Source organism: Schistocerca cancellata, chromosome 1, assembly GCF_023864275.1.
Source record: "Schistocerca cancellata isolate TAMUIC-IGC-003103 chromosome 1, iqSchCanc2.1, whole genome shotgun sequence".
Lineage (NCBI taxonomy): Eukaryota > Metazoa > Arthropoda > Insecta > Orthoptera > Acrididae > Schistocerca > Schistocerca cancellata.
Genome location: NC_064626.1, coordinates 362,678,353 through 362,702,392, shown reverse-complemented (window position 1 = coordinate 362,702,392; position 24,040 = coordinate 362,678,353). Strand labels below are relative to the sequence as shown.

Here is a 24,040-nt window from a genome sequence, read left to right as displayed (position 1 = left end):
ACTCATGCTCAGTACATGCAGCAGTAACACGAACCGATTGCTGACGTAAGTGTACCTGTGTTTGGGGAGGGATAGTTGTTGTTTTTGGGGAAAGAGACCAAACAGCGAAGTCATCGATCTCATCGGATTAGGGAAGGAAGTCGGCCGTGCCCTTTCAAAGGAACCATCCAGGCATTTGCCTGGAGCAATTTAGGGAAATCACGGAAAACCTAAATCAGAATGGCCGGACGCGGGAGGGGAGGGGTGGAGCAGACATCCCGTAGTGTTTTGTGATTTGATACTGTTCAATGAATTCTCCCGGTCTACTGTGCATTATGTTTCCACAAGTAGTATGTAATCTGTGTGAGCTCTCCAGTGTCTAATTTTCCAAAAACATTTACCCAAGATGAACTTCCTTTTTCTTCTTCCTTCCATTTTTCCTCCATGGGACAACCATAGGAAATCGGCAAACAAGTTACTAGATGTTTTAAATCAATTACTTGTGTTATACTAACAGGATTTTTTTGGAACCTTATATCGTTTTACTCTGTATAACACCACCCAGTAGTAAAGGCTGGAAAGAATAAGTTGCTGTTGTGGAAGATTATCATAACTTCTGTAGCCAAATGTGTGTGTATATAATATTTCCCTCGGTGACAAGGTATTTTGTATGTTCTATCCTTCCTAAGCCCAAAATTTTGGCCAGTGCCCAAGGCAAATTCTTGATATCGAATCTGTTGTTCTTAGTTCTCCCAATTGTTGAACATATGTTCCCAGCAACTGATCTAAATTAATCTTCAGATGCCTCCAGTGATGACCAAAACTCCAAGATTCAAGTGGTCTGTTTTTTGAAATACACAATCTGCTTAAACACAGACTGTGTTAATGTTTTGGTATCAAAGAGGATATATGAGCTTCGTTCCAATGTTGTATAAAGTTTCCATCGCATTTGTACAGTGGACGGCAGCTGGTCACTTCTGTTGACCATTACATAAAAAATTGGGAGCTTTCCATCACTTTTTAGTTTGATCATTAATTTGATGCTGAGGTTAAGGCAATTAAAATGTTCCTGTCAAGAGTTGGAACATCTGATACGTATGGCCAGATCATGAACATGTCATTAGTATACTCCAAAAACAGATTTGTTTTAAAGTTGCTACCTTCAGTGCCCAAGATTTGAAATCTTCTTTGAGCCATCTCTTTACGTGTTTGCATTAGTTTAGTACGGCTTAGCAACAGCATCTCTTCTGAAGATGGCAAGCAGCTGGACCACTGAACTATTGTGTCAAGTAGATTTTTAGATCTGCCTGCTAACCCAAGAAGAGTACCACAATAACCGGTTCTTGCATTAGATGTACTGTTTCAATAAGTTTTTATCCCCTTTCTTTCTCTCATACTTCCTACATGTAGAAGACATTATGCTATCATTCCAGATGTGAAACAAACAATAATAATAGTAATAGATTAATAGTTTCTAAGCAGTCTTTGGTTGTCATCCCATACTATTTTTCAAACTGTTGCTGGTTTGCTATACAACAATGTTTAAAAGGTTTCAACAACTTTGAGAGTTTTTGTGGTTGCAAAGCCTGAATTGTGAAGCACTTCTGCATGGCAAATTAGAACATAAATGAGCTGTCTTATGTTTTGGAGTCGAGGTGTTCAAACAGTGTATTGATTTGATTTGTTTCTGTATTTTCTTCATAGTTGTTCATGAGCAAGTAATGTTTTAAATAAATTAATTTTAAGGAAAAAGTATTCTCACAACATTTTTTTTAATTTTGTTGTAATCTTCTGACATTATGATGCTAACTGAAACTACTTAGTATTCTGCTTCCCCCAACTCCCACCCCATCAAAAAAGAAAAGAAAATCTGTAATCAGACCTTAATGGGTAACTAAAAAGAGAAAATTAGTAAACGGGAGAATATATGACCAGATAGAACTTCAGTAACATTTTCTGAAAGGGAGCAGGAGGGGTGACAGAAAGAAGTTAACGATGAAAGAAGAGAAAAGTCTGCTATTGGTAAATGAATACATTGCTAGATCAAAATTTAAACGCGTTATTTGCATTACAAATGGAGCCCCTTCTTTCAACTTGTAAAATTAAATAAAGTCTGTTACAAACTTATTTATTTTACCAACAGTTAGTATATATTTGAGGATTTCTTTTACCCTTAGGATGTAAAGAAGCAGAAAGCCACAGGACGTACCCGAGAAGGAGCAACATTCCCTGTGTGTATTCGCATATCAGAAGAAGCGAAAGGAGATGGAGAGGCAGACAGTGGGATCAGGAAATGTTATAAGCTCACTATATGGGTATGTTGGATTGTAAGGAGTCTACTGAGATGTATAACATTGGAAATAACATAATTTATTGGAATGATTTATTTGTGTGTAACTTTGTTTTCAGGTGTTCGCAAATATGAGTGGCTTGGTTGTATTGGCAGAAGATGGGGTAGTGGAGAGCTGTAACCATCATTTTACTCACATGATGTTCGGGTACCCACAGTCTGAGCTAATTGGACAGGTAAAATTTCTTCAGTTCAATTTACCTAACTATAGGACAATCCCTCACCTTTTCTTTGGGGGTGGGGGGCAGGGGGGGGGGCAGGCAGGAGAGGCCCTTCAATAAAATTTTATTTTTAGTGTAATATGACTAATCTAAATTACAAACTTATTTATTTTTTAGATATAAAGTATCTGACAAAAAAACTTATGGCATTTGGTGATCGTCCAAATTTTGGTAATAAAAGTAGAAACAAAATAATCAGAAAGAAGTGAGAAGTGATTTACATTAATTTTTATTTGACACAGATCAAGTAATTGAGCACAAAGTGTCCGAACAAGTGCACAAAGTGGAAAGCGAATTTATAAAGGAAATAGACGAGAAAGTGCACGCCGCGATTGAAGCCAAAGATGTGGGCTCAAATGCGGAAGTGCAGAACCTGAAAAAGGTGGTACAAACTGACATTCCGCTGTGGCAGCGGAATGTCAACAGTCGTCTTGCCGAAATAGAAATCAGCTTGCGGCACGACGACTCACAGCTGGTTTCTTTTTTGCTTACTATCTAAGTGAGTAGTGTATGGCACTACTATTTTCAACCACCATGCTGGTGAGCCTTAAAAGGCCTACTTGCAACAATTTCCATTACGTGAAGTTGTGATGTTATGCCATTGGGAAGTATTACGATGTTTGTGTATGTGTCTAGCAAACAGATAGTCTATTTTCTTAGACTGATTATATGACACTGCTATGTAAGTTGTTTTTCCTTAAATGCTGCAGGAAGTCGCCTTCATTGCTTATCTCGTGCTCATACTGAGCAACTTGTTGCTCAAATTCATGAAACCTTCCTTGCTTCAGTCCGCTGGAAGCTTGGCCAGTAGGGCTGATGTTTTTGATTTGTGTGTCATCTGATGCAGACTACGAACATTAACTTCTGTGTCAAACTTACTTCTAGCTGCACAGTTGTTTCATGCTCTCTGCTTCATGAATCACCATTAACTTAGTGTTAGTGTCTTATTGTATTTGTAAACTGCGAACTTCTAGATCCTTGTATCTCAACAGTCACAGTTTTGATTTGCATACATTATCAGTTGCTAAAATTTACAGTTCTGACAGTGTATAAGCAAACTGAACAATAACAAAATTATGTCCTCTCTGGCTCCCTACAGCTGAATCATAAGAAACTCTACCACTTCAGGGTAACACTGGGAAATCAATAGTGCTGTAGAACAGTAGCAGCTGTAGTGCTGTTGTTGTTGTGCCTTGTTTAAAGTGTTCTGTGTGAAAATACTGTTGTTGGCATTAATTAGTCTCCTCTAGAAACATACACTGCTATTCAGTATTTGTGCAATTTTAAAATCATGTCACTTTCACCTACAATTGAATTCAAACAAATGGCATTTTAAACATAAGATGTCCATAAAAAGCAAGCTGCATGGTATAAATTTCCATGACTGGCAGCACAATGAAATTTACTGCTCACTCAGCGCTCCCCTACTTGCATTTCTCGCATTACTCGGCCAAGCTGGTGCCACTACCCCCCCCCCCCCCCCCCCCAACACTTCTAAATTCTTCAAATTAAATCTAAGCAGGAACTCAAGTGCTGAAATTTCATCTGTAAATGTAAGATGGCCTTTACATTACACTATTATAGCACCTACAAACATTGACCTTGGGAACAACAGTTTATTCTACGAATGTAAGACAACCCTGTATTTTTCAAACAATGAATTTAAGAAAGAACCTTGTCAGGTTAAATTACGGTACTTTCGTGTCCTAGCAAGAGAACAACATAACCTCAAGTTTATGAAAAATACTGCAAAGAAACATGGGGCCAGATAAAAAGGCAAGAGCTGGCCTAAGATGTGAAAACAAATTTCCTTTCATCTCAAAGAAAGAAGTTAACCCACAATCAATATAAAAACAAGGCCTATGTGCCCTAATTGTGTTTCTGCTGAGCTTATAGCGAGTGGCAAGATGATTGAACATATCAGCAGTTTTCCAACATTATTTGAATTATTCTAATGCTATCGTGCATGTGGTTTATTTCTATCTCTAATTTTAATCTTTGTAGGTACTACTCATGTGTTATGGTCTACAGCAAAGACATGCCCAACTCATGTAATATAAATGAACTAATGCCATTTCTTCATGAAATGAGCATGAGAAAACCATGTGATCCAGCAAACTGCTCACTCGGTGCTGACCTGACAAAAAGGATTAGAGTAAGGCTAAGACCTTTCTGAAGAAAATTTTCTTATTGTCAAATATTATCAACAGGCTTGTTCCTCACAGATTACATGCCTTCTGAAAATTTATAGAGATGGAATTCGTCTGAAGTCTATTTGTCAGCATTCACATCGTATTGTGTATCAAAACAAGTTACTACTCACAAATACACTTCTTGGGTTTGCCACAAGATTGTGTTGCGCAAATCTCGTAATATTTCATCAAAACAGATATTTGCCATATTCAGGCAGTGGTGGTTGTTGTGTTCAATGCTGCCAGACACAACATAACTATCTTGTGGCAGTGTCTGGTCACAATAAGTTTTGCTGCCAGGTGAGTATCACCAGTTGCATTTTGCGGCAGTGAAAATAGTAATAACCATTGCCTCAGTAAGTTGTTTTAATGGAATATTGTGGGATTTGCACTGTTTTATCTGGTGGCAAGCCCAAGAAGTGTTTATGTAACACATCCACCACTAAATCCTGAAAGTCAAATTTTGCTACTCAACCCATTATTAGGCCAATGTGCACATTGCAGGTATTCAGCTGATTTCATACACTGATTAGAGAGATTACATTTGACTGAATCTGATGTTCTAGTAAGTTTTTATGTAGACTCTCTTCACTCATGTTCCTCCATCAGTTTCCTCATGGGTAGTTAGGTTTGATGTTTCAATTAGCTAACTTTCTAAACATGTATTGACATCCACTTACATTTTTTCAATGTCCAGTTCGATAAGTGGACTGACGGAGTTGCAGTGGAAAGCAATTTGTTACCTATTGTCGCTAATATTTTTATCAAAGATTTCAGGAAATGTAGTTTGCAATTGGCAGCATTGAGTCCTGCATGCCTTTCTTAGTTATGTAGATGATACTTTCATTGTTTGGCTTTGTGGTGGTGAAAATTAGTGCAGCTTAGTAGAGCATTTGAATTCAGCCCATCTACAGAGATTTCTCATTTTATTGGTACCTTGAAGATGATAGGGTGTTAACTTCATGAAATATTGGTGGCTGTCTATTATTTTATGTTGCTGCATTCTCGTAATTTATTTGAACATTAGTCTTCTAGTGCCATTAATATAATAAGAAATATTGATGGAAAATTTGCCACCTGTAAAAACTATGTATTTACTGTGATTTAAAATGTGTAGCTGGTTTTGTTGTTGCAAAACAATCCAAGACAGGAGCACAGAAAGAAGAAAATATAAATGAAATTCCATTTTTAGCATCGACCTCATCTCGTAATCTGCTGATTTGAAATCTGGAACTGATACCTCAGACCACTGCTGCTGTGAAAAGTGTGTTGCTGAAGGGACAGACTGACTGACAGACAGACAGACAGACAGAGAGAGAGAGAGAGAGAGAGAGAGAGAGAGAGCGCTTCTGAAAGGGGGGAAGTTTCCAGAATAAAAGCTACTCAATCAGAACAAATGTTCTGAAACCATTTGAGATATAAAATACAATGAAGCAACAGGTGAAGAAGGAATGGTCATAGAATAATTTGAAACTGTCAGATGGAAATTGACTGCAAACATTAAAATGAATAATGCAAACATTATGGTTAACAGAAGAAATTCCAGACCATTGGAAGTGTGTATTAATTCATCCTTTCATCCTTGACATAAGAAATAAGATAAACCTGTGTTGACTTCTGAGAGGAATTGTATTAGTGTTACCAGTTGCATCCAAGGTCCTTTCTAAAGTGCTACATAATAGACTAGAGAGGCAGGTAGATAGCAAGATCGAGCTGTATCAAAACGGATTTCGAAAGAGGTGGTCAGGTATGGAGTGTATCCTGAGTCTTAACATAATCATCCTAGAAGAAAGGATGGTTTTCACTATTCTGGATTAAATCTCACTTTGGCTCAGAAAGGGGTGAATTATGCTGCCACAAAAATCTATACTCATTTGCCAAATAGCATTAAAAGTCTGATAGATAGCCAACCAACATTTAAAAGCAAATTAAAAGAATTTCTGAATGACCACTCCTTGTGCCCAATAGATGACTTTTTAGATATGAAATAGTAACTGTAAACATAAATTTAAAAAAAAATTGTGGTGTGTGTATCGACATGCCAGTACTTTCGTTTGGTAAGTCACATCATCTTTATTTTTAGATATATTTTTTCCCACGTGAAATGTTTCCCTATATATATATATATATATATATGTATATATATATATATATATATATATATGCTCTGTGTCAGTATATTTGTAGTCCTCAAAAAGGCATTTATTTTTAGATATATTTTTTCCCACGTGAAATGTTTCCCTATATATATATATATATATATATATATATATATATATATATATATATATATATATATATATATGTGCTCTGTGTCAGTATATTTGTAGTCCTCAAAAAGGCATGTGACTCTGTTAATACACTCCTGGAAATGGAAAAAAGAACACATTGACACCGGTGTGTCAGACCCACCATACTTGCTCCGGACACTGCGAGAGGGCTGTACAAGCAATGATCACACGCACGGCACAGCGGACACACCAGGAACCGCGGTGTTGGCCGTTGAATGGCGCTAGCTGCGCAGCATTTGTGCACCGCCGCCGTCAGTGTCAGCCAGTTTGCCGTGGCATACGGAGCTCCATCGCAGTCTTTAACACTGGTAGCATGCCGCGACAGCGTGGACGTGAACCGTATGTGCAGTTGACGGACTTTGAGCGAGGGCGTATAGTGGGCATGCGGGAGGCCGGGTGGACGTACCGCCGAATTGCTCAACACGTGGGGCGTGAGGTCTCCACAGTACATCGATGTTGTCGCCAGTGGTCGGCGGAAGGTGCACGTGCCCGTCGACCTGGGACCGGACCGCAGCGACGCACAGGTGCACGCCAAGACCGTAGGATCCTACGCAGTGCCGTAGGGGTCCGCACCGCCGCTTCACAGCAAATTAGGGACACTGTTGCTCCTGGGGTATCGGCGAGGACCATTCGCAACCGTCTCCATGAAGCTGGGCTACGGTCCCACACACCGTTAGGCCGTCTTCCGCTCACGCCCCAACATCGTGCAGCCCGCCTCCAGTGGTGTCGCGACAGGCGTGAATGGAGGGACGAATGGAGACGTGTCGTCTTCAGCGATGAGAGTCGCTTCTGCCTTGGTGCCAATGATGGTCGTATGCGTGTTTGGCGCTGTGCAGGTGAGCGCCACAATCAGGACTGCATACAACCGAGGCACACAGGGCCAACACCCGGCATCATGGTGTGGGGAGCGATCTCCTACACTGGCCGTACACCACTGGTGATTGTCGAGGGGACACTGAATAGTGCACGGTACATCCAAACCGTCATCGAACCCATCGTTCTACCATTCCTAGACCGGCAAGGGAACTTGCTGTTCCAACAGGACAATGCACGTCCGCATGTATCCCGTGCCACCCAACGTGCTCTAGAAGGTGTAAGTCAACTACCCTGGCCAGCAAGATCTCCGGATCTGTCCCCCATTGAGCATGTTTGGGACTGGATGAAGCGTCATCTCACGCGGTCTGCACGTCCAGCACAAACGCTGGTCCAACTGAGGCGCCAGGTGGAAATGACATGGCAAGCCGTTCCACAGGACTACATCCAGCATCTCTACGATCGTCTCCATGGGAGAATAGCAGCCTGCATTGCTGCGAAAGGTGGATATACACTGTACTAGTGCCGACATTGTGCATGCTCTGTTGCCTGTGTCTATGTGCCTGTGGTTCTGTCAGTGTGATCATGTGATGTATCTGACCCCAGGAATGTGTCAATAAAGTTTCCCCTTCCTGGGACAATGAATTCACGGTGTTCTTATTTCAATTTCCAGGAGTGTAGAACATCTCTGTTTCAAGTATTGGAAGAGTTTGGTGTGGATGGTAAAACTACATACATAATTCAACAAACACTAGTAAACGCAAAATCTAAAGTTAACTTTTTGGATAGGTATCAGAAGTATTGAATGTGCGAACAGTTGTTAAACAAAAGCTGGTGTAATCCATTATTCTGTTCAATTGTATTCTTGGAAAGGTGATTTGAGAATGGGAAGAACAGCTCAGAAAGACTGGAGTAAATGACCAGATGCAATTGGTCTGTGATCAACAAACTAACTTAGTCAGTGTTTAGTTTTTGCCCTCAGTGTTGCAATACTGTCTGGAGACACAGCAGTGGCAACAAGAAAAATTAACATTTTAAAAATACAGTAATGGCAGGAAAGAGTCATTCAAAAATATTATGCAAAAATTAAATATATGGCAAATATAAAAACAAGCTCCAAATTCCTTGAGAACAGATTACTGAAAAATTGACTCAGTAGGTTTAAAGCATCTTAGTGAGTTACCACAGAAAAACAGCTGTGACGGGGAGGCTACTAAACTCAGAGTAAAGATGATGTAAATGCCCTTTCAGTTAACTAAATATGTGAACGATAAAAGAACTCTCTCCTGTTAATTTATAGTATTATATTACTGCAGTAAAACCTGAACCTTTGTATGCAGCCAAATGCCTGGATTTCACTAAGACTAAGTAGTAGAAAACAGGGTAAAGAAAGAGAGGAAAAATCCTAAGAAAAATACTGTGGTCAGTAAAACACAGTGATGAACACAGGAATTGGAGTAACAAATATATCTGGAGGAAAATAAAACAGCTAAATGTAACAAAAAAAAAAATCGTATTACAATGAAGTTAAATGGCTATCTGATTTGAATGCGAGGGGGCAGGGGTATATGAAAAAGAATTCTTGAAGATGTCAGCTGTGAGAATTTCCCTAGAGCAAATAGCTCCAAGAAATCAGAACATGTCTGAAAGAGATGATCGAAGAATATGAAATTCTGAATGGAGATAAATTTTTGAAGGGTAGTGTTAGATTCCCATCTCAGATAAAACTAAGAGAGAACTCGAACAATGTGCTCAGAAGTTAGAAACAACTGCATTATGACCGAATTAAAATTTATTGGAAACTGGAGAAAAAGGCATGCTGCTAGAGAGATACCAACAGATTGAAGCAGTAAATGGTAAGTATGTATTGCAACTGGGGAAAAATTGACAATCTCAACTGAAAACGTTTCTTCAAATGTTTTCTACAAAGTAATATTCCCTGCTCAACAATTCAGAGGTATAATAAGTGCACAAAACATACCAGACTTCATTTCCGGCATACAGGAATTTATCCCTGTATGAAAGTGAACAATTGATTTGTTAACTTGGACGTGTGGTCATTGCTGTGCTCTAAATGTGACTGGAACAAAAATTGTTTGTCTGCTGCTCAGTGCTTCATGTGTACTGTACTGGTATAGTTGTTAGTATTCTATGGAGGATTTTTGTTATTACATAAAACTTTATGATAGTATTGAAAAAGCTGACTTAATACCTTTTGTGAGCTGTTCTATTTTCCCCATAGTACTCATTATTTTTTTAATTTTTTGAAATATTAATTGTTGTTTGTTTAATTTAGGTATTTCATTTTTCACAGAAAATAACTAACATCATTCCAAATTTTTGTGAAGATTTGGAATATCCAGGCCCTTTGCAACATCTGGATGGTGCGAAAGATGGTGATGATGACAACAGCAACTATGATTCTGCTGTTGAGAATGTGGATCCAGATAGATCATGCAGTAGCAGTGCAGTTTATGAATCAGATTGTTCCGCTGTCTGTTCTAAAGACTGCAGCAATAGGGAGAAGTTAGAATTAACAAATCTTGCAAGCTGTGATAATATTTTTTCAATTAATGAAAACAAAGACATTATCAATGGCAACAGTAGCACTGATATGCCAGAAGTCATAGATTCTTTAAATAGGCTTAATTTGGGACTAGTGAATAACATATGTGGGTAAGTAATTAATATTTTTAAGCTTTGTTTGGTATTGTGATTATATTGTGCTTATCATTTTCTGAAGGTCTCATAGAGCTTTTCACAAACAGGCGCTGTTCTCCAGATGTAGTCCACAAACCGATTTCCTGTGCCATGCTCCAAATATTCCCACCTTTTTCTTTCCATCTTTGTTTCCCCTTTTCTCTCCAATTCCTCATTCGCTCTCTGTATGTCTATCGTCTTCTCCCCTCTCTCTCAACTTCCTTCTGTCCCCTCTCCCTGTCCATTTCCTCCTTTCTGCTTTCTCTGTCCATTTCCTCCTGGCATCAACTGCTTCAGAACTGGGAGGCCAGAAAGGACAAAAGGAACACTCCCACAAAGACTTGTTATGTCTCTCCAGCCAACAAATATCTGAGTCTTCATCTGCAACCACAAAGGCTTTAAGAAATCAAAGACAAATGGCCCTCTCCTTCCCTAACTCGGAGATCCTCTTAAACAGTGTCACCATGTGATACCCTCACCTGGCTGACCTCTATTTTGTCGGTGCACACCATCTACTTTTTCCTGCCCATAAATCTCCAGGCTGATCCAGAGAGAATACTGACCCCTCTGTCAATGTCGTGGAATAGGATCCTCAAACCTTTGCACCCTATAGCAGTGAGTCCTTGAAGGCTGACACTCAGCAGCTGCCAAGTGCCTTCATTTGTTCCCTCTTCCCCTTTCCAGATTATTACTCTCCTCTAATGGAATGTTTGTGGCATTACATCCCATAAGGAGGAATTACCCGCCAGGTTAGCCGAGCACGCTAACGCGCTGCTTCCTGGATTTGGGTAGGCGCGCTGCCCCCTGATCGAATCTGCCCGGCGGATTAACGACTAGGGCCGGTGTGCCGGCCAGCCTGGATGTGGTTTCTAGGCAGTTTTCCACATCCCCCTAAGTGAATACCAGGCTGGTCCCCACGTTACGCCTCAGTTAAACGGCTCGCAGACATCTGAACACTTTCGCACTATTCCATGGATTACACTAGTAGCAGTTGGGGTACACTAATTCCTTCCCGGGGGGTACGGGGTGGCGGCAGGAAGGGCATCCGGCCACCCCTTCAACTAACATTGCCACATCTGATTAACCATGCCGACCCTGCATATCCGCGGGAAAAACTGCACAAGCAAAAGAAAGAAAAGAAAGAATCCCATAAGGAGGAATTGTGGCTGCTCTTGGAAGATCAGCGTCCCCTTGTTTTCTGCCTCCAAGACACAAAATTGCATCCTTGCAACCACTTTGACCTCTCACATTTCCTGCTGTGCTCTTCATTCGTTCGGTGAGTACGGTCTTGACAACCCTGAGGTTCCCGAGCTGGGGACTGGTAAGCACTGCCGGTCTCCTGTTACTGTAAGCTCTGGGCATGCTTCAACGGCCACTGTACAGCGCAGCAGTGGAATGGTGTCATAGGGAATGGGGACCGCAGCTTGACCGCTGATGAGATGCACGGCTGTTGAGGTGGAACAGTCATTGGCAGGCAACCTACACAGAACCTGCCGCTCCTCAGTTGTGTAAGGCTTACTGAGGCAGAGGGGGCTCTGTCAGAGTGGACCCTTGTTTCCCTAGCTGCTCAGACATTATGGATATCAACATAGCCGAACTTAAACAGGAATGAGCATTACAAGGGATAGTGGACGTAGATCAAAGGATGCATAGGAACAATGGAGAAATTGAGAAGACTGCCACCATCATTGTGACCTTTAATTCTCCTGATCACATCATGGGAAGTTTCCTCTAACTTAGGGTTAGGCCTTACATACCTAATCCTATGCGGTGCTACAAATGCCAGCGCCTTGGTCACACAATGCTGAGTTGCGGGGATGAAACGATCTGTGGAAAAAGTGGAAAGGCAGCCCATGAAGCTGGGATTGACTGTCCATCTCGAACAGTCTGTGTTAACTCCTCTGGGAGCTACCCAGTCTGGAGCGAGACTGCCCTGTTTTTGCAGAGGAACGAAAAATTTAGGCACTAAATGTCACCAAGCGGATCCCCTATGCTGAAGCCAAAAAGGAATATAAGACGATGAAACCTCCCGTCTTCACCACTTTTTATGCATCCACTGCGCAGAAACCTGCTCCTAAGGTCGACGCCTCGACGCAGATGTTGTCCAGTGTACAATGATACACCACCAGCATGTGTACATGCCAAGACAGAATGACTAAGGATAAAGCAACCCAAGCACACACCACAGAAAAGACCAGCAACAGTGTTGTAGTGAGTGTCAAGAAGGCACACAACACGCAGAGTGCCTCTCACTGCCTCCCTACCCCCTCATCCTCGAAGGGACAGGGTACAGGGAAAGGTTCGTGACGTTCGGGTCAAAAGCTATCCCGAGCACCATCGGCAGTCATTCTTTCATGTCTGTCTGATGAGGAGGACAGTGTGGAGTTAGATGCCTTGGATCCAGGCAGCCCCTCTGCTCCCCCTCACTCTACAAGTGTTTCACCTCTGTGGTGCAAACATAGGGGTAAATTAAAACCACATTGATGAAATGGCTCCCATCCTACAGTGGAACTTGCAGGGGTTCAGGACACATGTGGAGGAACTTCGTCTACTATCTCAGGGTAGAGCACTGTGTCTGTGTCTCCAGGAGACTCATTTCCATCAATCGCTCACCCCTGAGCTACGAGCCTATGTACTCCACAAAAAGGACAACCTGAGTGGAGAGATAGCTAGAGGAGGGATAGTTATTTTTGTCAGTACCAACTATCACTCCTTGCCTCTCTCCCTTACAACAACTTTAGTAGTAGTTCCCATGTCAGTGCACGTGCATCATCCATTGATGATTTGTTCCCTTTACTTGCCCCCACATGGTGCACTTGGTAAAGAGGCCCTAACCAACCTTATTATACAGCTCCCCTGCACCTTCATCCTCTGCGATGATTTTAATGCACACAATGTTCTTTGGGGCTCTGCAGCTACCTGCCCCATGGGTAGAGAAATTGAGAGGCTTGTCTTGTCATCATGTGCATACTTGCTAAATGCAGGACAGAGCACTCATTTCTACATAGCAATGGATCGTTCTCTGCCATTGATCTCTCGCTTTGCTCTCCAGCTCTTGCTCACACTGCTCAGTGAGAAGTGGTCAATGACTTGCACGGAAGTGATCACTTCCTGATCTGGAATCACCTGCCAGATGGGGTGGAACCCAAAAGGAAACCACCACGATGGGTGCTCGGTTGAGCCAAGTGGATGATTTATAGCCAGTTGGCCTGGTTTGATCTTTGTGCAGCATCCATTCCACAGTTCACGAGATAACAGACAATGCAACCCGTCCCTTGGTGGGGTGGCGAATGCTACTCTGCAATTAGGACTAGGCATGTGGCTCAGGGTAGGTTCAAGTATCGGCCAACTCCAGAGACTCTTGCAGCCTTTCAGGTGGCGAGGGCGAAGCATTACTGAAGAGAGAGCAAGAAGAGGTCACGACAACAGTTCCTGAATGCCATTAATCGTTCCACTGAAAATTCTGTTGTGTGGGAGACCATCAGGAGAATTTCTGGGAGAAGAGTGAAGTGCCCCATGGCTGCTGAAATCAGCAAAGTGCTCTCCAAACCAATCTGCAAGACATTGCCCAGACTATGGCGGCTTATTTTGCCACAGTTACTGTAATAGCCAGTCAGGATCTAGATTTCCAGTGCCGTAGAGTGGTTGGATAGAGGTGCAGTTTGGACTCTCGGTCTATCTCTGATGAAGATCACAACTGTCCATTTTCCACATGGGAGCTGGATTCTGCATTGTCTGCAGCTCGTGACACATCTCTTGGTCACGACAGAATCCACTACGTTATGCTGCAGCACTTCACAAGGTGAAACAAAGATATCCTCCTTTTTAATGTCGTTTGGACATCAGGCCACTTTCCTAACTCGTGGCGTGAGGCAACTTTAATTCCTCCTTTAAAACCTGGAAAAGATCGTATGTGTCCAAGTAGTTACCATAGTGTTGTCCTCACTAGCTGCATGGCGAAGACCTTGGAGCAGATGGTCAACCGCCACCTTGTCTGGGTCTTAGAATCCAGACAACTCCTTAATCACTTTCAGTGTGGGCTCAGGAAGTACTGCTTCACCTCTGATAACCTTGCTTTCCTGGAGGCAGCTATACAACAGGCTTTCCTACACTGGAATCACCTTCTAGGTGCACTTTTTGACACTGAGAAGGCATGTGATACTACTTGGAGGCAGCTCGTACTGGAGCCGCTTCACGAATGGTGTTTTTGTGGTTGTCTTCCCATTTTTATCCAGTCCTTCCTCTCGCCACAGTATTTTAGATACAGAGCCGGTGACGTCCTATCTGATCACTTTAAGCAGGAGAACGGTGTACCTCAATGTAGCATTTAAAGTGTGACTGTCTTTGCCGTAGCTATTAATAGCATACCCATAGTGCAAAGTTCTGTCCAGTGTTCCTTATTTGTGGACGATTTCTTTGTGTTTTGCTCTTCTTCAAGCCTCGCAACAACAACACGTCAGTTGCAATTAACTCTTTGACATTTGGATGAATGGGTGCAGAAGAATGGCTTTAAGTTTTACACCAAGAAGTTTATTATTGTATTTTATTTACACATAAAGTTCCGTAGGACCAAACTGAGGAGCAAATCTCAGAGGCCGTGGAACGTACCAGCACATAATTACAACGTAAAAGTAATAACAGATAAAAATAAAATATTTATGAACCCAAAGAAAGTCAAGCCATACGTTTAAGTAAAATCAATCAACAATATAACATAAGAATCAGCTAAAGTTTTCGAGGAACTCCTCAACGGAATAGGAGGAGTGATCCATGAGGAAACTCTCCAGTATTGATTTGATAGCGTGTGGATTGCTGCTAAGATTTTTGAATTCTTCTGCTAGCTTATTGGAAATGGATACAGCAGTATATTGCATACCTTCCTGCTCATGGGTTAAGTAAGTCTGATCCAGATACAGGTTGGATTCCTGCTGAGTATTAACTGAGTTAAAGTTCATTATATTTGGGAATAAGCTGATATTGTTAACAAGGAACGACTGTAAAGAGTGAGTGGGTGTGAGAAGCCAATGTCAAAATACCCAGGCTAGTGAACAGGGATCGATGAGGTTCACAAACTTTCACTAGTTATTGTCCGAACCGCCCGTTTCTGAGCCAAAATATCCTTTCAGAATGGAAAGAGTTACCCCAGAATATAATACCATACGACATAAGCGAATGAAAATAAGCAAAGTAGACTGATTTTTGTGTCAAACGATCACATACTTCAGATACCATTTGAATAGTAAAAATGGCAGCATTAAGTCTCTGAACCCCTAGAAATTTGAACTGTTCAGTTTCACTAATAATATGCCAATTCTGTGAAATTAAAATGTCGGGTTTTGCAGAATTGAGTGCTAAAAACAGTAAAACGTGAGTCTTATTGTGTTTTAGTGTTAGTTTATTTTCTACAAGCCATGAACTTATGTCATGAACAGCACTATTTGAAAACGAGCCAGTGTTGCACATAACATCCTTTACTACCAAGCTAGTGTCATCAGCAAGCAGAAATATTTTAGGGTTACTAGAAATGTCATATCATTTATATAAATAAGGAACAGGAGTGGCCCCAAGACTGATCCCTGGGGCACCTCCCATTTGACTGTACCCCACTCTGACCCCACATCACATCACAGCCATTCTCAACACTGTGAATAATGACCTTTTTCTGTCTCACTGAAGTAAGAGGTGAACCAATTTTGAGCTACTCCCCGTATTCCATAATGCTCCATCTTCTGGAGCAATATTTTGTTATCAATACAGTGAAATGCCTTAGTTAAATCAAAAAATATACCTGGCATTTGAAACCTTTTGCTTGATCCATCCAGTACCTCAGAGGGAAAAGAGAATATAGAATTTTCAGTTGTTAAACGACTTCTAAAGCCGATCTGTACATTTGATAGCAAATTACGTGATATAAAATGATCAATTATCCTTACATAACAGCTGTTTCAATAACTTCAGCAAACACTGATGGCATAGAAATAGGTCTAAAATTGTCTGCATTACCCCTTTCTCCCTTTTTATAAAGCGGCTTTACTACTGAGTACTTTAATTGTTCAGGAAACAGACTATTCCTAAAGGAAAAATTACAAATATGGCTAAGTATAGGGCTAACATGTGCCGCTCGGTACTTTAATATTCTGCTACGCACACCATCGTATCCACGAGAGTCCTTAGCCTTCAGTAATTTAATTATTGACTCAATCTCCCCCTTGTCTATATCACAGAGGAGTATTTTAGACATCAATCTTGGAAAGGCATTGGCCAAGGGAGTTATATGATTCCCTGTAGAAACTAAATTTTTGTTTAGTTCACCAGCAATGCTCAGAAAATGACTGTTAAATACTGTACGTATATCTGATGTATCAGTAACAGAAATATTTTTACTACAAACAGACTTCCTATCGTCAACCTTGTGCTGCTGACCAGACACATCCTCCAAAACTGACCATATGGTTTTAATTTTATCCTGTGAATTAGCTATTCTGTTTGCAACTGCATACTCTTTGCCTTCCTTTTAACATTTTTAAGCACCTTACAATACTGTTTGTAATGGGCTACTGTAGCTTGATTGTGACTACTTCTAACATTTTGATATAATTGCTGCTTTGTACTACATAATATCTTTATCCCACTAGTCAGCCACCCAGGCTGCCTTTTACTGCTAGTACTCCATTCAGAATGTTCTAATGGAAAGCAGCACTCAAATAGCATGAGAATTGTGTGAAGGAAAGCATTATATTTGTCATGTATGTTACCGGCACTAAAAATATACAGCCACTCTTGTTCCTTGACAAGGTTTGAAAAACTCTCTATTACCGTTGGATTAGCTTTCCCACATAGTTTGTAATTATATGTGACACCTGTTCAAGTACATGAAGTCACCACATATAACTAATTTCTGGTACTACCTGTAAAGTGAATCAAGAACCCTGTGTAGCTTCAGCATAAATGCTCTGAAGTCAGAGTTAGGGGGACTATAAACAACAACAATTAGAAGCTAAGTCTCACTAAATTCAACTGCCCCTCCTCAGCATTCAGATATCTGTTCAGTGCAGTGCCGTGATATGTCTACAGACTCAAACGGAATACAGTTTTTTTACATACACTCTGCAAGAAACTCCTTAAAAAACAGCCAGCCAATCTGTATTCTGGTAAAAGAAGCATCTGAATTGTCGAATTATTTAAGTGGTGCTCTGATATACCAATAGTTTGGGAGTCAACATCTACAAACAGTTCACTAACTTGATCTCTGATACCTCTTATATTTTGATGAAATATGCTAACCCTTCCCTACTTGGAAACATGGCGTCCTCCGAAGGTGATTCCGTAGTTAGAGGGACTTCCTTTAAGCAGGTATACCTATCAGTTGACTTTGTTCTAAAGAAGGTGCAGCTCTAACACCAACTACTACAGGAATTTGTCCATGAGCGATCCCACCACAACCCACTATACTGTCATCTGTAAGCTTTGACAGCCTCCCCTTCCCATACCTATTGAGGTGCAGGCCATGCCTAGTGAAACCTATCTACTGATAGACTCAGCTGGCACCACTGCAATGTGACTCATGCCCTCTGCCATCAGTACGCTTCCAGCCCCACGTTAACATGCCCAACAGCTGCATTAAGATGAGGCCAATTATGACACTGAAACAGTTGCACGAAATGCACATTTAATGCCACCAGTTTGAATAGCTATCTTTCCCATGTCACCACCTATATCATATTCTCCGTCCCTATCAAGCCTATTCCCTGCTCCACCTGCTATCACTAAGTGATCCTCCTTTGTAAAATTCCTACGTAACTCCCGTATGCTGTCACCACCAGAGCCAACCCTGCACAATGCTAGTGACCTGGTGCTCACTCCCCAACACTTCCTGCAACTGCTGGCCGACACATCTACCATGCGAACTCCTTAGCAGCAGAACCTTCTTCTTTCTGTTACACTTCGCAACTGACTTGTCTCCTAATTTCTAAGGACTGCTGCATGTTTCGTACACCTATAGCTACAAAAGCTCCTCTCCACTCAACTCTTGACAGCTGGTCAAATGTATTGCATATACGCAAAGTACAACTGTCTGAATACATCCTCCTCTTAGCTGCCTTCTTGCCAACTGCCAGTTCCCATTCCCCAGCATCCTTCACCCTCCTCCACCTATCTAGTTCCTCCTTCGCGTATTGTAACTGCATCTGAAGGGCACAGATCATACGCTCTTCTATCAACTTATGTCTGCATTCCCACAAGAGTATCTCACTAGAATGCCCCCTGGCTTCCCCATTGCCCCCCCCCCCCCCCCAAATGAAAATACTTTGAACAAATCCCACACCATAACCCATTACTCACGAACATACGACAGAGCCAACACTTCTCACTCATGGTAAAATTTTACAATTACTGAAAAAACAAAATGTCTACGTTATTAGAGTTCAGTTACACCAGTAGAACTATTTATAGAACTAACAGTAGCAGTCTCTAAATTCTCTCTCTACTAAGAAAGCAATGACTTCATTAATACTACTAAACCACAGCTAATACTGATACCAACAAAACTTCACAAAATTTATTAGCTAAAACCAAAAATTCAAGTGGCCACTGGAACACTCAGTGAAATTAAAACAGTGAATAAAAATTTTACTGAAATATTTCACTAGAAACAATAAGAAATGTAAGCTGAAAACTACCTCACCAAATTTACTAAAGACTACACAGAAAATTCTAAAAAAACACAGTGAACGAACGTTTCCAAAAGTTTATTAAATCGTTATTTCATCATAAACAGGTCAAAACACTGTTGAAAACTATTAAATTTAATAACTATATAACAGTGCACAGACAACTTTGGCAGTACTATGTGATCAAAAGTATCCGGACAACCCAAAAACAAGCATTTTTCATATTAGGTGCATTTGCTGCCAGATACTCCGTATCAGCAACTTCAGTAGTTATTAGACATTGTGAGAGCGCGGAATAGGGCACTTCACAGAACTTACGGACTTCGAATGTGGTCAGGTGATTGAGTGTCATTTATGTCATACGTCTGTGCTCGAGATTTCCACACTCCTAAACATCCCTAGGTCCACTGTTTTCGATGTGATAGTGAAGTGGAAATATGAAGGGACATGTACAGCACAAAAGTGTACAGGCCGACCTCACCTGTTGACTGACAGAGACTGCCAACAGTTGAAGAGGGTCATAATGTGTAATAGGCAGACATCTATCATGACCATCACACAGTAACTCCAAACTGCATCAGGATCCACTGCAAATACTATGACAGTTAGGCGGGAGGTCAGAAAAGGTGGATTTAATGGTCGAGCAGCTGCTCATAAGCCACACATCACGCTGGTAATTGCCAAACGACACCTGACTGGGAGTGTAAACACTGGACAATTGAACAGTGGAAAAACTGTGTGTGGAGTGATGAATCATGGTACACAACGTGGCAATCTGATGGCAGCTGCAACCGCAAAATTTTAAACTTTCGCGAGTTGAGGATGAGGGACACTGTCCTTATTTTTAAAGACACAGTGAAGTTTCTGGGGCTCAAATTTAACATTAAGCTTACATGGTTACCACATCTTAAGAATCTGAAACGCGGTCACTTAATGCTTTAAGTATTTTACAATGTCTTAATGTCTAAGCCACCGTACATGGGGAGCAGGCTGTCATTTTTGCAATCTCGGCTCAATTATGAATGCATCATGAAGGGATTCGTTTGGCCTCCAGGGCATTCAGAACAGGCCCTATATCAAGCCTCTTTGCACAGGCTGGTGAACCGTCACTTCACATCAGGCGACATCTACTTATGGTGCACGAGGCGTATAAAACCTTGTCCACTCTATACACACCTGCCTACTATACTGTTGCTTAGCCTCCACTGAAAAGGCTTTTTTGCAACAGGCAACGAAGACCTATTGGATTCGTGCATAGGATTGCCTTCTAGAAATGGGTGTGGCTGGTCTTCATATTTTACATTGCAGTGGCAGCAGATTTCCATCTTGGCTTCTCTGGAGGCTCAGACTTATTTTAGATCCCCCTCCAGGTTGAGGGTATTCCTGCCTGTCATAAGATGCAACTAAAAGGAATCTCTCACGTTTTGGCCTTTATGTGTTGGCCCGTGTCTGGTTTGACCTCCATCTTTCTAAATGTTCCCGAAGAGCGAGCCAGTTGGGGAAGGCCTCCTTTTGTGGTGCATTGCATCCATCATGCATTGAGATGTTTAGCCCACTTTCTTGTTGTCGCATTGCAGTGCCGCTCATTCTCCATTGCTTGGGCGAGGACACCTTCCTGGGTGCATTTTCCACTATGCAGTGTCACTTTCTGTGCTGACAATTACCATGGACTTCTTAGCACCTCATATCCACACCTCATATCCAGCACGGTAGCCAGTCCGTTGTGGTGGGGCCACCATGTACCATGTTGGTTGTAGCCCCTTGACAACTCAGGGATTGCTCTGCTGATGCCTGTGCCATTAACTCGCCACGTATGCCATGGAGTAGATGCCCACCTCCTTGGGGCATCGGGAATTTCGGCAGTGGCCATCCTGCCAGGTGGTCCTCGCTGAGGCTGTGTTGCGCCTGTGGAGAGGCCCCCTGGTCGGAGTGGGTAGCATCAGGACGGATGACACGCCATGAAGCGAAGTACGTCATCTCTTGCTGGTGGTCTGCCGCCAGCAGTCTCTAAGTGGGTAAAGCCTAACTTCAGTGCTAAGAAATGACCCCAAATCGTCCCCCTCTGTGGCCACACTGTGGGAGGAATGACTGGCTAAGGATGGCAGTGAAGCTCATTCGCCCTGGTACCTTGTTTGTACGAGAGTTGATGGGGAATCTTTCGTGTCCATGAAGCCTCAGTTTTTTGTGGAGCATGTGGAGGACAAGTTTGGGGAGGTGGAGGGCTTGTCCAAGATGCGCTGTGGGTCATTCCTGATAAAAACAGCATCCTCTGCCCAGTCACGGGCGTTACTCGCTTGTGACAAGTTGGGGAGGTTTCTGTTACCATCACACACCATAAGTGCTTAAATATGGTCCAGGGTATTATATTCCACAGGGACCTTTTGTTGCAGTCTGACAACGAGCTGCGCGCCAGTTTAGGGAGGTGAGGTGTCAATTTCATCCGGCGCATCCATCGGGGTCAGAATGATGATCAGGTTGCCATCGGTGCCTTCATCTTGGCCTTAGAGGGTGACACATTGCCAATGTAGGCCAAGTTGATGGTCTGCCGCTGTGACGTCAAGCCATATATCCCTTCCCCCGATGCGATGCTTTAAGTGCTGGAAGTTTGGCCATATGTATTCCCGCTGTACCTCCAGAGTCAAATGTCGAGATTGTGGGCGTCCAATACTCCATGTGGCCCGCCTCCCATCTGTGTCAACTGCGGAGAGCATAATTCACCTTGCTCGGCAGACTGCAGGATTTTACACAAAGAGAGGAAAGTCATGGAATATAAGACCCTGGACCAACTGACCTACTCTGAGGCTAAGAGGAAAATTGAGCACCTACATCCTGTGGCTATGACCACCTCTTACGCCGCCGTCGCAAGGACAGTTGTCGCCCCATGAGTTCGTCACATTCCTGTTGCCTCTCAGAACCAGAAGATTACATCTGCTTCCTTGATGGTGGGGGGCATTTCCTTCCCTGTTGCTCCCGCACCACATACTTCAGGAGCAGCACCTGCCCCCCCCACCTGCACCCCGACCATCGGGGATATCAGTCGCCACTTCCGAGCCAGAGAAGCGTAAGTCTTCTTTGGCTCCTCTCGCTAGAAAGGGGTGCCTCAGGTCACTCCCTTCCCAGGTTTCTGCTAGTAGGAAAGGTGACACCTGCCAGTGGCTGAAGAGCCCAAAAGCAGCTGGTTGTAGGGCTTCATACTCATCTTCAGTCCCGGAGACTGAATCAGTGAAGTTCTCCCAGCCAGGGAAACCCAAGGAACAGCGAGAGAAATCTAAAAAGGAGGTCCACAAGACCAAGGGAATTGCGGTGGCACCCACACCACCGCTACCCACAAGCTCTGCGTCTGCAGATGAGGTGGAGATTCTGGCATCTGCTGATGACCTAGATTTCACCGGACCCTCACACAATGGATATAGACTGCTCAGGCAAAAAGTCGGTGGACCTGCAGGTGACCCTGAGGTGTAAACGGCCTTATTGAATGTTCCATGTCTTCCCAGTCTCACGATGACGTCATCCTCCAGTGGAATTGCGGCAGTTTTTTCCACCGCCTGGCTGAGGTACGGCAACTGTTAAGCTTTACACCTAATTTCTGCATTGCCCTCCAGGAAACCTGGTTTCCGGCAAGGCGGACCCCTGCCCTCTGCAGCTATAAGGGATACTACAGGAACCATAGCGACTATAATCGAGTGTCAGGTGGAGTTTGCGTTTATGTCCTAAACTTAGTCTGCAATGAAACTGTGCCCCTTCAAACCCCACATGAAGCTGTGGCTGTCAGAATAAGGAGGACACAGGAAACAACTGTCTGCAATGTAGATCTTATTCCAGATGGTGCTGTATCCCTGAATGTATTAACTGCACTGATCGATCAACTCCCTACACTTTTCCTAGTTTAGGAGATTTTAATGCCCATAACCCCTTATGGGGTGGCACCGTCCTTACTGGCTGAGGCAAAGATGTCAAAACTTTACTGCCTCAATTCGACCTCTACCTCTTAAATACTGGGGCCACCACACATTTCAGTGTGGCTCATGATAGTTACTCGGGCATTGATTTATCACTTCGCAGCCCAGGACTTCTCCCATCTATCTATCCACTGGAGAGCACATGACGACCTGCATGGTAGTGACCACTTCACCATCTTCCTGTCACTGCCCCGGTGTCAGGCCCATGGACACCTGCCCAGATGGGCTTTAAACAAGGTGAACTGGGAAACTTTCACCTCTGCTTTCGCCGTTGACCGTTGACTCTCCCCCACATGGTAACTTCGATGTGATGGTTGAGCAGGTGACTACAACAACCATTTCTGTGGCAGAAAAGATGATCCCTTGCTCTTCAGGGTGCCCCCAGTGATAGGCAGTCCTTTGATGCTCACTGGAAGTCGCTGAGGCAATTAAGGAGCCTCGGCAAGCTCGACAGCGGCATAAGCAGCACCATTTGCTGGAGCACCTCATAGCCTTTAAATAGCTCAGTGCCCGCGTTTGCCAACTTATGAAATGACGGAAGCAGGAGTGTTGGGAGAGATATGTCTCGGCCATTGGGTGCCATACGTCAGCTTCCCAAGTCTGGGCAAAGATCAAATGTGTTCTCATGTACCAGACCCCAACAGGTGTTCCTGGTGTTAACGTAAATGGCGTGTTCTCTACTGACACAAACAAGATTGCTGAGCACTATGCTCGAGCCTCTGCATTGGAGAATTACCCCACAGCCTTTTGCACTGTCAAACGGCGGCTGGAAGGGAAAGTCCTCTCGTTCACTACATGCCACAGTGAATCCTATAACGCCCCATTTACGGAGTGGGAGCTCCTCAGTGCTCTTGCACATTGCCCTG

General features: G+C 42.8%; 1 protein-coding gene across 2 annotated transcripts in view; it reads left to right on the top strand.

Moving 5' to 3' along the window:
• Nucleotides 1-24,040, top strand: part of LOC126174517 (PAS domain-containing serine/threonine-protein kinase) — a 284,535-nt gene that overhangs the window by 165,903 nt on the left and 94,592 nt on the right. For both annotated transcript variants that reach the window (XM_049921043.1, XM_049921042.1), the window contains exons 9-11: nucleotides 2,157-2,294; nucleotides 2,389-2,505; nucleotides 10,161-10,522. In XM_049921043.1, coding sequence (XP_049777000.1) covers nucleotides 2,157-2,294; nucleotides 2,389-2,505; nucleotides 10,161-10,522 — 617 coding nt within the window. The remainder of the gene's footprint in view (nucleotides 1-2,156; nucleotides 2,295-2,388; nucleotides 2,506-10,160; nucleotides 10,523-24,040) is intronic.